Source organism: Diaphorina citri, unplaced genomic scaffold (genome assembly GCF_000475195.1).
Source record: "Diaphorina citri unplaced genomic scaffold, Diaci psyllid genome assembly version 1.1 scaffold624, whole genome shotgun sequence".
NCBI lineage: Eukaryota > Metazoa > Arthropoda > Insecta > Hemiptera > Psyllidae > Diaphorina > Diaphorina citri.
Window position 1 is genome coordinate 141,186 of NW_007378057.1, and position 18,341 is coordinate 159,526.

Genomic DNA, 18,341 nt, shown 5'->3' on the forward strand with positions numbered 1-18,341 from the left:
AAAAGAGGTAAAATTTTGACCCGCCGCCATTTTGAATCAGGATGAAATGTGATAATTTTAAGTAGCCTATGTTACCCCGAGTACTTTTCTTAACAACCACAAAAAATTTCATCAAAATCGGTTGAGCCGTTTTCTCGTGAAAAGAGGACAAAAACGGGAGCATTGCACTTATCTGAACAGTTTAGTATTGCTTCTACTACTCTACATATTTGATCTACATGGGATCTACAAGGCATCTACATATTTGAAGCACTAATCACCAATCGATATGAATTTCCCATTTTTGGTGCTTCCCCTATTGGCGGGAGAACATGGAAAAATAAAAATTGAATAAGCTATAACTCCGACCCTGGTTGTTGTTGTTGTTGTTGTAGCGGCTTTAGCTTTCGCCGAATGGCAATAGCAGAATAAAGAAAAGATGTCTTTTTGTATCTGCTATATGTAGCGGCTTTAGCTTTCGCCGAATGGCAATAGCAGAATAAAGAAAAGATGTCTTTTTGTATCTGCTATACACCGGGGTGATGGTCTCTAGCTCTAGCAATGTTAAATTGGCTGGCTCGTCCTGAACCGCAGTCAACCATCGTGAGGACTTCTACTTGGTCTTTAAAAGCAGAGAGAACCCTTTGAGGAACTGCCAGCTTGCTAGGCTGGTTAGGGTTAGCTGTTCTCCTCCCTGTTTATAGTCCCACAGCCAAGAACCCTTTGAGGAACTGCCAGCTTGCTAGGCTGGTTAGGGTTAGCTGTTCTCCTCCCTGTTTATAGTCCCACAGCCAGACGCTAGTCTTCTCTCTGTTTAATGTCCCCTAGCCAGACGTATACTGGTAAGTATAGGTAATTATTATGTAGTTTCGGCACTGAATGCTTACGTTTGACCCTTATAGGTAGAGCACAACATGACCAATACATTGGGTGCAGGTGAGAACAGGAAAAGTCAAAAGCCTACATTAAAAGGCCTCGAACCATCATAAAATCTAATAAACCGCAATAATCCGACCCTGGTTGTCGGATCGAGCTCAAGTACCAAAGTACTACGTTCTTTAAGGTCTTTGATATAATGTACATATCACAAGTAAGAAGGGGGGAGGGGGGGGGCGACTCTGAAAAAGTCCCTGATAATGGTGATAATGATAACTCACCGCCATAATGAAAACGAGTTGTTTCCAAATCATCCATGGCAACCTTCTCGCCGTATATTAGATCATATGCTATGCATAACTGAAACAAACAGCAACATGGTGTTTCCAATTAATTAAATCTAGGCGCACGGCAGTACGCCAGGCCAAGTTCCGGCCTGAGCACGCCAGTGTGTATATTACACGAAGCATTTCGACGCATTTTTACCCCTATCATAACTCCGTCAATTTTCAATGTAATCTCACGAAATTTGGACCATGTGTTAACCTATACTTCCTTATTATACCTAGCCTTACCGGAAGGGGTAGAAAAAACGGTTTGAAAATCGCTAATTTTACAACTGACTGACTCACTCACTCAAATGTTGAGGTAGTGTTGTTGTGAGCGCCACAAACTCATTACATACAATTTACATATTACATTTTACATTAAAAAAAAGGGGGGGATGAAAAATAATACAAAGTGCCTGCCTACCTACCTACATCTATATTAGTTATTGTAAAGAATATTTTTTAAAGTTTTTAAGACTTGATTATATGGGACAGATAGGTCTATATTCATTACATACAATTTACATATTACATTTTACATTAAAAAAAAGGGGGGGATGAAAAATAATACAAAGTGCCTGCCTACCTACCTACATCTATATTAGTTATTGTAAAGAATATTTTTTAAAGTTTTTAAGACTTGATTATATGGGACAGATAGGTCTATATCAATGGCATCTGAGTGGTGTTTGTTTTGTTCAGTAAGAGCTCTATAGATCGGAGACAGATTGGAGTGTGTGGAGCGAGGTATAGCAAAATAATCATAGAGTTCATTGCTTCTAATTCTTGTACAGGGAACACGATAGCAAATGTCGTTCACCAGATCAATCGAGTCTATACTGCCATGAATGACTTTATGCAGGAATTGAAGTTGTATAAGTTTATGTCTAGACTCGATGGATGGCAAGCACAAATGCTCACGCAAGTCCCTGTACGAGATTGGATTAGGGTATACAGGGTAGAAGCCATTCAGCTTGAAAAAGAGACGTCGATAGAAAGCAGCCTGCACAGAATCAATCAGAGAGATGCATAGATAAGTTTCGAAAGAACAAGAGATTGAAAAAGGAGGAGGTAAGATTCAGGATTGTCAGTAGGTTGTAAAGTTCTCATGATGAATCCTAGGGTTTTGAAGGCTGATTGGACAATGTTGGCTATATGAGGATTAAAAGACATGTTTTGAGAAAAGGTTACTCCTAGCTCCTAGATCTTTTTTGTTTGAGACTGACTTAATGGAAAGATTGTTCATTATGTAGGAAGAAGGATGAAGGTATTTTCTTCTGCTAAATATGAGTTCACATTTTTCAGGAGAGAAGGAAAGTTTATTTTCGTTAAGCCATTTCTGTATCTGATCGAGATCAGTTTGAAGGAGAAAGGAATCATGGGGGGTACAGATAGGTCGATGGATTTTGAGGTCATCAGCATATAGATATAGAAGATAAGAGGAGTGTTTGATGACCTTAGTGATGTTATCTATCATAATAAGGAAGAAAAGATTACCAAGGAGGCTGCCTTGTGGGACTGAAGAGGTTGGGTACTAAGGAGAAGAGAGGGAATCACCATACCTGACGCGAAGTTTACGCTGTTTGAGATATGAGGCAAAGAGTTTGACCAAACAGAGTGGAAAACCAAAAATTGTACAGTTTTTTGAGTAGTAGAGAGTGATCTACCCGGTCAAAAGCCGCCTTTATATCGGTGTAGACAACGTCAACCTGGCGGCAGGTAGGTAATGAAGATGACAAAGAATGAAGGAAACAGGAAAGATTGGAAGAGGTTGACCTAGCGCGCGCGAAACCATGTTGATGTACGGAGATATTAGCGTACGTATAAGAACTAATCATATAAGTATGATCCAGAACCTATATTAGAAAATGAAAGTCATAAACTGTATTGGGACACAACAATCATAACTTATTTATTGGCCTTGCTCGGCGTAGCTTAACATAAGTGATGCTAAAACCGGTCTTAAATGATCGACTGAAGTGTTATCTAAAACTTTCTCGCTTTGAGTTCATAGGTCGTCGCGACAAATTTCAAGATCAGAGCTCATTTGTGTGAGAAAATGTGAAAAAAATCCCCCAAAAACCAGTTTTTTTGGATTTTTGGCTTTATGGTTTTCTGGACAAAATTTGCACCACCATTTTCGTGATCCTGGTAAAAAGACCTTTAATTTGATATATAGGTCGAGGCTTTATGGTTTTCTGAACAAAATTTGCACCACCATTTTCGTGATCCTGGTAAAAAGACCTTTAATTTGATATATAGGTCGACCAGGTTTGGATAACTCCTTCTATGGGGACAGACAGACAGACCGACCGACAGACAGACGACACCGAAGCGAATACAATAGTCCGTCCACTATACCTTTTATTATTAGTAATAATAAAGGAAGGACGGACTAAAAAGAGATCTTTGGCCCATTTGAGGAAACATTCACAGGGTGTCTACCAAAATGGAAAAATAAAATTCCCTGACTTTTCCCGGTTTTCCAGTCCAATTTTTCAAAATTTCCAGTCTACTTTTCCAAGATTTTCCACCCTATTCCTACTGCGCCGCAGCCGATTTTTTCCCCCCAAGCAATCTTCTCAAGCCTGTTAAATTTCTTCAATCTTTTTTCATCCGACTAGGGTAAGGTCTTGAGTCCTTCATTTGCACCATGAAATAATTGCGCCGCAGGCCAAATTTTTTCAAGATAAATGGCCTTTGACCAAGATAATGACCTCAAGACTACTACAGCCATTTCTCTTTGATCTGGCTTTGGGCCCCTAATAGGTATTTACTATAGGTGAACTGGCATTTTTTTTTATAAGAATATAATAACAGCGCCGCAGGCGAAATTTTTGAACATTTTGGTCTAAAATCTTCAGAAATTTAGTCTCATCGAAATCGTAGGTATAATAACAGCGCCGCAGGCGAAATTTTAAACATTTTGGTCTAAAATCTTCAGAAATTCAGTCTCATCGAAATTCTAATCTTCAGCTCCGCAGGAAATTTTTTTTAAAAAGCATGAACCTGAAGTTTGTCATCATACAGTCTACACATTCACATATCCTGGGGGGATGAAGGTTAACACAAAAAAGGGAAATGAGCAGCGCCGCAGGCGAAATTTTTGAAAATTGTGAGCTACAATTTATAGAAACCAGAATTAACGAAATTGAAATAGGGAAATGAGCAGCGCCGCAGGCGAAATTTTTGAAAATTGTGAGCTACAATTTATAGAAACCAGAATTAACGAAATTGAAATTTTTATGCCCACAGGCGAACATTTCGGTCTCTAATGTTAAAAAACTTTGTTATCAAAAACACAAAATTTGGCGCCGCAGGCGAAATTTTTGAAGATTTTGGTCTACAATAGTAAGAGAAGAAGACTTGTCAAAGGTGTAATCTTCAGGGCCGCAGGCGAAACTTTTCAGTAAGTATGTAATCTGTAGCTTGTCATGTGTCAGTTTTTTATGTAATTAAATACGTGAGGAGGTAGGACTTTATTGTTAAAACTCCTTCAATTGTGTAAATAAATGTCTAAAAAAAAAAAAATATTCCCCCCCAATACATTTCTATAGAACACAAAATGACAGCGCCGCAGGCGAAATTTTTTTCGAGAAAATTTAAGTAGCTCCTTCAAGGTTGCATACTTTTTTTTACTGACCAAAGTCTTTTTCACGTTTCATGGGCTTTGAAATATTCCCAAAACTTTTTCATGAAGAGACAAAATTTCAGCGCCGCAGGCGAAATCTTTGAGAGATTATATGTTGCCCCTTCATGGTTGCATACTTTTTTTTATTGAAATCTTTCTTTGTCTTTTTTAAGGCTTTGAAAAATTCCCTGACTTTTTTCGATTTTTGGCACTTTTTCGTGAAATTCCCTGATTTTCCACTGACTTTTCCAGTCTCCATTAAATTCCCTGACTTTTCCCGGTTTTCCCGGTTTTCCAGTCTGGTAGACACCCTGCATTCAAGCTCAAAGTTGAGCTGTCGAATGCAGTCCATTATTTCCCTAGGCCAGCAGTGAGTATATATTTGTATGTCATCCGCATAGACATGATATTTACAATGACGAAAAACCCTCTGCAAACTTGTGATGTAAATTGTAAAAAGCAGAGGGCCAGCCACAGAACCCTGAGGTACTCCCGAATTGATTGGTTTCCACTAGGGTTGCCAACTTTTTTTTCGGCATATACGGTACAAACTAGCAAAATGGTGAAAAAATACGGATTTCCCGATTTTTACCCGGACAAAGAGCGCTTTAACTCTGAAATACCAGGTCGTTCACGCCGAGAGTAGTTTTTGGTTTGAGTTTTAATAATCCGCGACTCTTTTAGAATATGAGGAAAAGTACAGGATTGAAGACATAAATTGAAAATATAGAGAAGAGAAGCATTGAGATATCGAGAACAATCTTTGATGAGGAAAGTGGGGATTTTGTCTGTACCAGGACTTTTGTGAGTTTTTAGTTGTTTGACAGCTGAGGTAATATCTCGAGAGGTAAAGTGGAATGGTTGAAGAGAAGAACATGATCCAAATGGAGAGGTAGAGTCAGAGAAAGAAGAACTGGAGAGAGCAGAAGTACAAGAAAAAGTAGGAGGGGTAGAAACAGCAGAAGAAAAAATAGGAGGGGTAGAAACAGCAGAAGAAAAAGTAGGAGGGGCAGAAACAGCAGAAGAAAAAGTAGGAGGGGCAGAAACAGAAAGGTGTGTGTCCGGTAGGGTTGCCAGATCATTTTCAGCCCAAAACGGGACAAGCGACCTAAAACGTTAAAAAAAAACGGGATTTTGGATGAATACGGGACAAGCAGCTTTTTTAACCCCCCCCCCTAGCCCTCACCCTGCAATTTTTGGGGAAAAAAAAACTCAATTTTTAAAAAATCAACACACTCTCCTGTCTGTACTAAGTAAATAGTGTAGGCACTCAATTTTTAAAAATCAACACACTCTCCTGTCTGTACTAAGTAAATAGTGTAGGTATATTTATAACTCTGTGGTGGAACACTCAATTTTTAAAAATCAACACACTCTCCTGTCTGTACTAAGTAAATAGTGTAGGTATATTTATAACTCTGTGGTGGAATGGTTGGTTAAGGTAAGGCATTGGACTTCGAATCAGGAGACCGGGGTTCGAATCCGGCGTGCTACAGAAAATTTTAATTTGTTACATTGGTAAAGATTAATAATTACCGGGGGAGATGGTGAAACTGGGGAAAATACGGGACACGCGTGTCCCGTACGGGACATTTTGAAAAGTGCCCAAAATACGGGGACCTACATAGAAGATCTCTTATTTTATAATAGTTTTGTAAAATACTTTCCTCGCACACTTACTTTTAACTACCTTGCTACCTCCTAAAGCTTTTAATCGCTTCTTATTGGAATAGAAACGAGAAAAACGCCATGGGCCAATGATAGGAACCATGATTTTATAGGGAGTTCCAATTGTTCGCCCATGGGGCGAACATTAGGAACATGGCTAAACTTTTGATCCATTTATTCCCGGCGGAACATTTGATTTTTGACAAAAATACGGATTGTTCCGGGAAATAACGTACGGTTGGCAACCCTAGTTTCCACTCAGAATACGTTCCGTCATGCATGACTCGTTGCCTACGTCCTCGCAGGTATGAGCCTATCCAGGACAAGGTATTGTCAGACAAGCCCATACCTTTTAAAGTGGCAATTAGGACTTCAAAATCCATGGAATCGAAGGCTTTACTCATGTCAAGCAGAACAAGTATTGTAGCCTTGCCTGCATCAAGTGACAGACGGACATCATCTGCCACTTTGACAAGAGCCGTGGCTGTACTATGACGCCTTCGAAATCCGGACTGGAAAAGGACTAATTTGTTCTGGCTTTCGACAAATTCCATAATCTGCCAAATAGCCAGCTTTTCCAGGGCTTTTGATAGAATAGGCAAGAGGAAAATGGGTCTGTAGTCATTGAAGGATGAAAGGCTACTGACCTTCTGCAATGGAACTACATTTGCGGATTTTACATTCAGTGGGGAACACGTTATTTTAATGGAAATTTTGTGCAGATTTCATTTTCCTCTCGCATTGAGTCCAACAGGCAAAAAGTTATGACCGATTTCTTGAAGGAAAGTCGTGTATTTTAAAGAAAAAACAAAATGGCGTATATCTCGGAAACTAAACGAGATAGGAAAAAAAGTTATAGAATATTTTTATATTATTTTTACCATTTTCCGGGCACTAAAGTCGAATGTTGGTCCCGAAACAACCATCCGTAAAATCGGCCCAGGTTGTCCCACACGAAAAAAAGAAGAAGAAAAAGAAGAAGAAGAAGATATATTGGATTCAGTGAAGCCTACTGAACACAAACTATATGAACATGATTTTTTTTTCCCCGTGGCAAGTTCTATTACCGGTATAGTCGGTGGGTGGCCTAACGTCAAAAAAGCTGCATTTCGTCAGGAAAGCACCAAATTTGGCATGGACCTTTATTTGGACCATATAAAACTTTTAGGAAGGGGTGACACCGAAAACCATGTATACGAACAAAATGGCGGCCTTTTTACTTTCTATTACTTCAGTATAGCGGAGCGGAACTAGTAATGAAAGTATTGCAATCGGTCCAAATTTTCAAAATCGGGAAATGGTTGGAAATATCCGTTTTGGGATCCCCTCCCCTGATGTCAAAAAAGTGATTTTTAACCCATGGTCTGTACGTTACGTACGTACGTATGTATGTACGTACTACAGGTTTAAATGGGAAAAAGAGAAAGTTGTGAACAAAATATCTCAAGAACGATTTGTCGTAGAGAAATTGAAATTTGGTATGCTATCCCGGTATGGTCCAAGGACGCGACTGTAACAATTTGGTAAAAATCGGATCATCCCATCCAGATATTAACCAAAGTACGGTATGCTATCCCGGTATGGTCCAAGGACGCGACTGTAACAATTTGGTAAAAATCGGATAGTCACCCATCCAGATATCATGTATGCTATCCCGGTATGGTCCAAGGACGCGACTGTAACAATTTGGTAAAAATCGGATAATCACCCATCCAGATATTTCCCCGGTATGGTCCAAGGACGCGACTGTAACAATTTGGTAAAAATCGGATAGTCACCCATCCTGATATTAACCAAAGACATTGTTGCTTAACCCTTATTTCGTAAACGCTAAGACATCGAAAACATTTGGTCATTCGGATGTGAATACTCTAATCAATGTGATTTTTCACGCCGAATCGAATGGTGCTACTTTTAGTACGTAGGAGGGGCAGAAATAGGATAGGTAGAATCACAGAGGAAATTACAACTGTAGTCAGGAGAAGTAGAAACAAACACTGACTGAAAATGCGCAGCAAAACTGTTTGCTATGAGTTGTGAGTCTGATGTGGTTTCACCATTAATCTTAAAACAGTTCTGATGGTTAGGAGTTTTTTTACTGTTTGTGAAATTCCAAAAAGCTTTACATGCACACTATAATCAACGCTGAGTTGGTTTTTTAGTCCGTCCTTCCTTTATTATTACTAATAATAAAAGGTATAGTGGACGGACTATTATATTCGCTTCGGTGTCGGTCTGTCTGTCAGTCAGTCTGTCCCCATAGAAGGACTTATCCAAACCTGGTCGACCTATATATCAAATTAATGTTGGAGAAATCAGTCCGGTGCATGATTACGGTACATCCTAGAAGAAAAGTGTAAATCTGCAAAATGTAGGAAATAAAAATACAAACAACTTTTTAATTCATTGTTTCTCGAAAAAAATTACCGGAGAAGAGATATTGTCACAAAAGCTCTTTTTAGCCGCCATATTGGAAAAATAATTACGGTACATCCTAGAGAAAAAATGTAAATGTAAAAAATGTAGAAAATAGAAATACAAACAACTTTCTAATTCATTATTATTAGAAAAAAATTACCGAAAACGAGATATTCTTAAAAAACCCTTTTTTTAGCCGCCATTTTGAAACGGGATCGACCGTTACGGGATTACAGTACATCCTAGAGAAAAAGTGTAAATGTATGAAACGTAGGAAAGAAAAAAACAAACAACTTTTTAATCTATTGTGATTAGAAAAAAATTAGCTGAAAAGAGATATTATGAGAAAACCTCTTTTTTGGCCGCCATGTTCGAAAAATCCTTACGGTACGGGATTACGGTACATCCTAGAAAAAAAGTGTAAAAATATAAAATGTAGAAAACAAAAGAAGAAACAACTTTTCAATTCATTGTTGTTGGAAAAAAACTACCGGAAACAAGATATTGTGAGAAAACCTCTTTTTTGGCCGCCATATTGGAAAAATCATTACGGTACGGGATTACGGTACATCCTAGAAAAAAAGTGTAAAAATATAAAATGTAGAAAACAAAAGAAGAAACAACTTTTCAATTCATTGTTGTTGGAAAAAAATTACCGGAAACGAGATATTCTCTTTTTTGGCCGCCATATTGGAAAAATCATTACGGTACGAGATTACGGTACATCCTAGAAAAAAAGTGTAAATGTACAAAATGTAGGAAATATAAATATAAAAAACTTTCTAATTTATTATTATTAAAGAAAGTTACCGGAAACGAGATATTATCAAAACCCCGTTTTTGGCCGCCATTTTGTCTGTGTGCATGATTTTTGGTGTCACCCCTTGCCAATGCCATACCAAATTTGGTGCCAATGAAGGTCCATACCAAAAAAAAAAGGCCGCCATTTTGTCTGTGTGCATGATTTTTGGTGTCACCCCTTGCCAATGCCATACCAAATTTGGTGCCAATGAAGGTCCATACCAAATTTAATGCTTTCTTGAATAAATGCAGCTTTTGGCCAAAATTGTGACGTTGGGTAGTAATGAAAGGGTTAAGGCCAAGTCTGCATTCCCAGTTTTTCGTGTCTGCTGAAAATGCTGAATCTTAATTCCTTCAATCTTCTCTCAATTTCAACCGTTTAGTGAAAACCGATTCCGCCTATGGGCGGAACCCAGTGCAATTTTTGCATCAAAACATACCATCTTGCCAAATTTCAAGTTTCTACGACATCGGGAAGTGCCTGATAATTTTGATGAGTGAGTGAGTGAGTCAGTGAGTAAAAAATCTGGTGTGAACATCACACGACTTTCTATTACAATCGCGGAATACGTATTAAAAAAAAATATGTAAAAAATTTCCAAGTCCCGAGCCGAGAAGATAGGGAAATTTGGACAGTGCGCTCAGATAGGGATTTTTGGACTAGTATGTAAAAAATTTCCAAGTCCCGAGCCGAGAAGATAGGGAAATTTGGACAGTGCGCTCAGATAGGGATTTTTGGACTAGTCTACTAACTGTTTATAGTACCCTAGCTAGACGCTGATCTACTCTCTGTTTATAGTCCATCACCCTATAGGCCGCCTCAGCCAATAATAATGATAATAGTGACAATAATAATAAATAATTATTTTGTTCAAGATGAATAGTTCACCCCTAAAGGTAATTTATTTAGCTAAGTTTTAAATTACAAATTAAAATGCAAAATACCTAGGAGTAGAGCTAGACTGTTTCTTAAAGTGGGACAAACATATAGAGCTCTTAACTAAAAGACTGAGAAGGTACATTTACCCCTTTCTGACCCTCAGGAATTTTTTGAATCTCCCGCTTTTGATGGAAGTATATCATGCATTAGTGCAGTCTGCACTAGAGTATGGCATTAGTGCATACGGTAGAGCCGGAAAAACATTATTACAAAAACTTGAAAATGTACAAAAATGTTTGCTTAAAATAATTTATAAGAAAGGTAGAAGATACCCAACCAAAGACCTCTTTAAAGAACTGAAAGTACTTGATCTAAAAAAAAACTGCTCTATAAAAACCTCAGAATAAAACGGAGCTGATCCAATACATAAACCATTCCTACCAACTTAGAACCAAAAACCCAAGAATAGATAAATTTAAAACAAGTAAGGGCCAGAAATCAATAAATTTTGAAGGGATAAGAATGTACAACAGGCTACCCGATTCTATCAAAAATAACTCTAACATAAGGAAATTTAAGTTAGAATTAAAAGAATGGTTAAGATCTGATAGAGAAATGAATAACGAATAAGAAAAGGTAAAAATAAGTAGGTATAAAATATAGGTACCGTGTCTTCAAACATACAAAATAAGTACAGGTAGGTACATGAACATAGTAATAGGAGTAGATAGAGAGATAGATGGATGAAATTGATTAGGAAAATCACTATTGTTATATTGTGTAATTAAATCATTATCATAGGAAATTGTGTATAGGTCCAGGGAATTTTATTTTTACAAATCAACAGGAAATTTTATGAAGCTTGCCAATGTCAACCAGTCAATGTCATACAGACTGCTATCCACAAAAGCAAAGGAATTACACATTCCTTTAGTCTGGAAGAGTAACGCCAATGAATGCGTAATATTTACTATATATTTGTAATATTTTATTATTTCATAAGATATTTATTACCTTCTTGTTATATATACCTATATCAATTATTGTTACAAATAAATAAAACAAAACAAAAACAAAACAATAAGGAGCGCGTAGCGCGACCAAATTGTTTCAAAGCGTAAAGCTAATCAGGAGCGCATAGCGCGACCGTATTCTCTCAAAATGAGAAGCCGTTGGGAACGCGTAGTGCGACCTTATTCTCTCGAACTGCGAAGCCAACATGGAAGCGCAGCGCGACCATATTCAATCAAAGTGCAAAGCCAATAGGGAGCGTGTAGCGCGGCCGTATTCTTTCAAAGTGAGAAGCTAATGAGGAGCGCGTAGCGCGACCATATTCTTTCAAAGTGAGAAACCAATACCTACCCATTTTACTGTTGAATACTGATCTCAGGACAACTTTCAGTACCTATATGGTGTCGATCGATCGTGTCGACAAGGTGAGTTATAGAGCCAGAGTGTGCAGGCTCGTATAGAACTAGACGTGCCCTTGAATCGGCTGAATCACTCGTACCCTGACCGCCCAATTTCAGGACTGTAGGGACTACAGGAAACGGAACTCACTCTCGTAGGAGAGGATGGGCTCTGTGAGCATTGTGGTGAATCTGACGATACTATTCTCGATGTGAGGACTAGAAGAGAAAAGATGAGATTGCAAGCGAGCCTTAGGTCAGAGAGTTTTAGGAGATATCCTTAATGGTCCCACTCTTGTGAGTATCTAAAGTATTGAATGTGTCTTCAAATAAACTGAAAAAAAAAGGAAAAATGCATGTAAACCTACACACCCACACATAGTCCAAATATGGTTGACCGGCCGTCCATCGACTATGTGTGGACATGACTTTTTTTACTTTCCTTATCCTATAGGAAGGAAAGTAATGTAATTTGGTCAAAATTTCGATGGTCAGTTTTTAGTGCCAAAACACGTTTTGAGGTCCCTAGAGCCTAAATACAAAGTTTCAGCCATTGGTCCTGTGTCTGTAAACAAAATATCTCGAGAACGGTAAGAGCTAGAGACTTGAAATTTGGCATGCAGCTTTCAAATGTGACAAGGATGCGACACGAAACTTTTGGTTAAAATCGGTGCAACGGTTGGCGGCATTTTACCGCTTTTTGGGTGACAAGAGTGAGACACGAAACTTTTGGTTAAGATCGGTGCAACGGTTGGCGGCATTTTACCGCTTTTTGGCGGTTTTCGACCGTTTTTTGGCGGTTTTCAGCGATACTGACTAAACGTTTAGAGATATTACAAAAGTTACAATAGAACAACACCTAAATAAGCATCATTCAATAGGATAAGGAAAGTCGTACGATGTCACACCAGATTTTTATATTTATGTATAAATAACTCGAGCTATCAAGCGTGCTGGGAGGAGCGCAAACGTCAAGAGTTCAAAGCGCCGCTGCGCCGCGCGGCTTCGAACACCCACCACACACCATCATAATCACCACCGTGAAATGCTATGAAAAATTGAAGATTTCCACGCAGATACTGCAGGAAACTCCTTGGTAGAAACACTCACACGTACAAAATCACTATAAGTGAACTGGCATTTTTTTTTTATATGTATATATATAATAACAATATAGAATATAATAACGGAGCCGCAGGTGAAATTTTTGAACATTTTGGTCTAAAATCCGCAGGAGATTTTTTTTTAAAAAAGCATGAACCTGAAGATTGTCATTAGTCTACAGAAATAGGAATACAGTTATGACCGATTTCTTAAAGGAAGGTCGTGTATTTAAAAAAAAAAAAAAAAAAAAAAAAAAAAAAAAAAAAAATCGGGGATACCTGGAAATTTTTTAATCTTAACGTTTTGAAAAAAAAATTTTTTTTTTGATGAAGTGTCGGCATGAGTCTCGGAAACTAAGCCCGATAGAAAAAAAGTTATAGAATATTTTTTGTTGGAAATGACCTCAAGAATTTTCATGTTCACCCTGTATATTCAAATAATATATATTAAACAGACATCTATCTGATCTATCGTCTTTTTTAACATAGTCTTCCCTGACATCAATACTAGTATACTTATTACTCGTACATCGCATCGCCTAGGCTAGGTAACATATCCTTCATAAAGTGGGCTCCCTGAATCCCTGTCCTCAAAATACTCCAAAGATGCTGTTTTGCTCTCTTAATAATTGAAAAATTTCTTGCACGGGGCTCAGATTTGAATCCTGAGAGCAGATCATAGTTGCTAGCGGTCATGTCTAGCCTATAGGAGTCGTTGAGGTATACAGGGTGAACACGAAAAACGTTACCAAAAGCCTAGAGGTCATTTCCAATAAAAAACATTCTATAACTTTTTTTCGTATCTCGCTTAGTTTCCGAGATATTCGCCATTTTGTTTTTTCTTTAAAATACACGACCTTCCCTTAATAAACCGGTCAGAACTTTTTTTCAGTTAAATATAGAGAAAAATGGGTTTCATATCTGAAATCTGCACAAAATTTCCATTAAAATAAATAAAATTTAAAACAATAAAATTATCTTTTTGGTACCTTTTGGTAAGTTTTAATTTAGAAATTTCCCTGATCAGCATCTTCTTTTAAATTTTCAAGAGGAAATTTGACCAGGAAAAAAAAAAAGGTCAAATCCGCTGGCATGCAACAGGAAAAATATCCTTGGAGTCTCAGCTTTCCAACAATACCCATTCTGTCCCAATATGTCAATTTTTCACGGAGGCACAAACCATTTTCTTCTGAGAAACGCGGTGCATGGCGGACTTTCGTTCGAATCAATCAGCCACCTATAACCCTAGGCAGGCAGGATTTTTTTTTATATTTTATTGTTCAGATCAATTCAATCTCGAGCTCAATAAACTTTGAGCTGAACCCTCCTCGTCTAAAACTTTAGCAGAATATTTTATTGTTCAGATCAATTCAATCTCGAGCTCAATAAACTTTGAGCTGAACCCTCCTCGTCTAAAACTTTAGCAGAATAGCTGAAGTTTGTGTCGACGGAGATCTGAAGATCTGAAGATCATAGCCTATAGGATCGACTCCTATAGGCTAGACATGACTTTGGTAACGTTTTTCGTGTACACCCTGTATATACTTCAATTTGCCGCAAAGCCGAGCAAGCGCCATCTTGTGACATTACCTTTCCAGTCCAAAACTACTTACGGTACAAGGTCGTTATTTATCTTCTGAGAAAATATGTTATCCGATTTGTTTACATATTGTGTCATATCTCTCTCGTAGATAATCTGAAAATAATAGGAATAATAAAAACACCAACACCATTTTATCAGTTGTCACAATCAGGGGGTTCCCATTTAAGATTTTAAAGTTGATCCCCCTGGGGCCGACCCTGGCTCCGGCCAAAATTTGGTGACTACTTCAAAAAGTTGCATTTTAAAATAAATAAATGCAGTTTCTTTGTGTTATTATGTCACAACTTTGGTGCTCACTGCAGCATTGTAGGATTTTTCCCAATATCTCAATAATACTAAAATCCAATGTTTACCTACCGTTTTCCTCACGAGGCTGAGCGGGCCCCGCAACAGCCAGTCACGGAATCAATCATTTGCATGATACAAATTTCTTGACCCCGCCGGGAATCGAACCCGGGTGGCCCCGCAACAGCCAGTCACGGAATCAATCATTTGGATGATACAAATTTCTTGACCCCGCCGGGAATCGAACCCGGGTCCGCTGAGTGGGCCCCACAACAGCCAGTCACGGGATCAATCATTTGCATGATACAAATTTCTTGACCCCGCCGGGAATCGAACCCGGGTCTCCCGCGCGTGCAACGCGAGCACAGGTACCACTACGCCCAGGGAGCTGACCCATCGTCATAATCTGCAGAAGACTACTTAAGCTGGCATTGCTGCAAATGCCTTGATATCCTCTATTGAAAAAGTTGCATTTTAAAAGATAAAACACTACACCAAATTTCAACTTCTCATCTATAGCCATTCAAAAAATATTCAGGGGTTCCAAGACTTTTCGAATGCTCTGTATAACCCAACATACAGAAATACATGATAAATAAGAGTAAGAAAAAAGGTAACAAGCGGGGCCCGTCCCTCCGGGAATTTTTCGATCTTGGTCAAGGAAAATCAATATTTATGTACATACCTATTTTATTTAATATTCAGTTTATTATTATTCTTGATTTGATTTTTTGGTTTTACTTTTATATAATGATTTAAAATCAAGACTAGAGCCCGTTCTCCCTTTATACCCAATATAATGTTCAAGTCACCCATCCATTTATTGGCCTTGCTCGAAAAGGTAGAAGATACCCAACCAAAGACCTCTTTAAAGAACTGAAAGTACTTGATCTAAAAAAAAACTGCTCTATAAAAACCTCAGAATAAAACGGAGCTGATCCAATACATAAACCATTCCTACCAACTTAGAACCAAAAACCCAAGAATAGATAAATTTAAAACAAGTAAGGGCCAGAAATCAATAAATTTTGAAGGGATAAGAATGTACAACAGGCTACCCGATTCTATCAAAAATAACTCTAACGTAAGGAAATTTAAGTTAGAATTAAAAGAATGGTTAAGATCTGATAGAGAAATGAATAACGAATAAGAAAAGGTAAAAATAAGTAGGTATAAAATATAGGTACCGTGTCTTCAAACATACAAAATAAGTACAGGTAGGTACATGAACATAGTAATAGGAGTAGATAGAGAGATATATAGATGAAATTGATTAGGAAACTCACTATTGTTATATTATGTAATTAAATCATTATCATAGGAAATTGTGTATAGGTCCAGGAATTTTATTTTTACAAATCAACAGGAAATTTTATGAAGCTTGCCAATGTCAACCAGTCAATGTCATACAGACTGCTATCCACAAAAAAATACAATTTATAGTCCGTCCCTTATACCTTTTTATTACTATTGTAATAATGAAGGAAGGACGGACTAAAAACTCCGCATTCATACAAATTGTCAAATAAGTATCGGAAATTTATTATTATTATTTTCAATTTTTTTTGCTAATGATATTTTGAAATAACTTTTTTTCATGTGTAAAAGCTATAGCAAATGACTTAAAAAAAAAAAAAAAAAAAAAAAAAAAAAAAGGGGGGGGGTGTATGGGCCCCTTCATATTTTCCTAATACCATGATAATTTTTTTCCCTACCATGCTGGTGTCGTTTGCGCGCGAACTATTTTTCTCTGTGCACTCGATATTACCTACAGAAACCGAATCTCTTTAGACTTCCTAGATCGCGTCAATTTTGATCTTATTTTCATGAAGCGGATTATGACTGGTGATAAGACATGGGTATACAAGTTTGACATGAATTCAAGTCAATAGGCATCAAAATGGACGACAGACACCGAGCCAAAACCGAAAAAAATCGCTGCAAAACGAAATTCGCTGAAGGAGTTGAAGGCTCTACCGGAAATCGCTTACAAAAAGGGTTTTGAGGACTGGAATAAATTTTGGAACAAGTATGTTGTATCCAATAGGAAATACTTTATTGGAGAAAAATTAAATTTGGACGATTAAACCAAAAGTGCAAGTTTTGTGGAACAGTTCCCGATACTTATTTGACAGACTGTATACGTAGGTACTTAGTTTTGATTCGCCCTAGATAAAAAAAAAACTACCGGCTTCCCTTAAAAAAAAAAAACATGTCAATTTTTTCGAGTCCAAATTTTGGGTCGAAGAACCTTTTTTGATTGCTTTTGGATGCATCTGTCATTCACCGGAGAATACTAGAGGTCTAAGATCAATTAGAGTTCGAAAATTCCCAATTCCTAGCCGTTCAAAAGATAAAGTGTGGAGCATACCTTTGCTGCACAAGTGACTGCGTTGGGGATGGTTTCAAATATAGGAATGTTTTGCTTCTCCATCAAATCTTTGAGCAAATTCAAACTCTTCCTCAGATCAACGTACTCTCTGGAATTAATTTAAATTAAATCCCGTAAGTGAAATTTACGGATCCTCAATAGTTAGTTTCGAATTAAGACCCCCACAAAAACACAAATTTTATTTTTTAAAATTTGTAACTATTACCCCTAAAGATGCCATAAATACGAAACTGGTTTGGTAAAAACTAAAACACAAATGTGGAAACAATGCCAAGTTCCAATCCAAAAATGTCGGCCTATCCAAAATTTTTAATCTCACCTCTTTTATAGGTGAGATTAAAAATTAAGGCCGAGTTTTTTTCCCCTTCAAATCAATCTGCATTGCCAGTTTTTAGTGTATGCTGTAAATGCTGAATCTCAGTTCCTTCAAGCTTCTTTCAATTTAAACTTGACATTGTTTTTCATTTGTTTTATTTTATATATATATTTATTTATTTATTTGAATAGGAAAAATAAAGCTAAGTTGATAATTGAGATTTAGCGTTTTCACTTTTTCAGTAGACAAAAAAAAAAAAAAAAAAAAAAAAAAAAAGGGGAAGCAATTTTAAAAAATAGTTGAATGGCAAAACATGATCTAAAATTTTCTGATCTTACCTAATACTAGGTATTCGCCACGGTTTAGAATATTTTTAGTAAAAAAAAATTCTCCGTCAGTAGGAACCCTGACCAGAAAGAATGCTACCGTTTCACTACGCCCTCCCTATTTGGCTTTACCCTTTTAGAAAAAACGGTCGCGCTACGCGCTCCCCTATTGACTTCGCACTTGTGTAGAATATGGTCGCGCTACGCCGCTCCCTATTGGCTTCGCACCTTTAATAGAATATGGTCGCGCTTGCGCGCTCCCTGTTGGCTTCGCACTTCAAGAGATTAAGGTCGCGCTCCGGGCTCCCTATTGGCTTTTCACTTT

The 18,341-nt window shown here is 37.6% G+C and overlaps 2 protein-coding genes across 2 annotated transcripts in view; both read right to left on the bottom strand.

The window, feature by feature from the left end:
• LOC103510626 overlaps positions 1-1,217 on the bottom strand; it is a gene marked incomplete in the record, with an annotated part of 21,183 nt that extends 19,966 nt beyond the window's left edge. The window contains 1 exon segment of the mRNA XM_017444649.2: positions 1,137-1,217. Within this exon segment, the coding sequence (XP_017300138.2) occupies positions 1,137-1,173 (37 nt within the window).
• An 11,041-nt stretch (positions 1,218-12,258) lies between these two features.
• LOC113468020 lies at positions 12,259-17,462 on the bottom strand (the record flags this gene model as incomplete). The annotated part of the gene is given in 3 exon segments (XM_026824627.1): positions 12,259-12,325; positions 14,708-14,790; positions 17,354-17,462. Coding segments are annotated over 3 exon segments (259 nt in total), but the record flags the coding sequence as incomplete, so codon positions are not given.
• Positions 17,463-18,341: the final 879 nt, after the last annotated feature.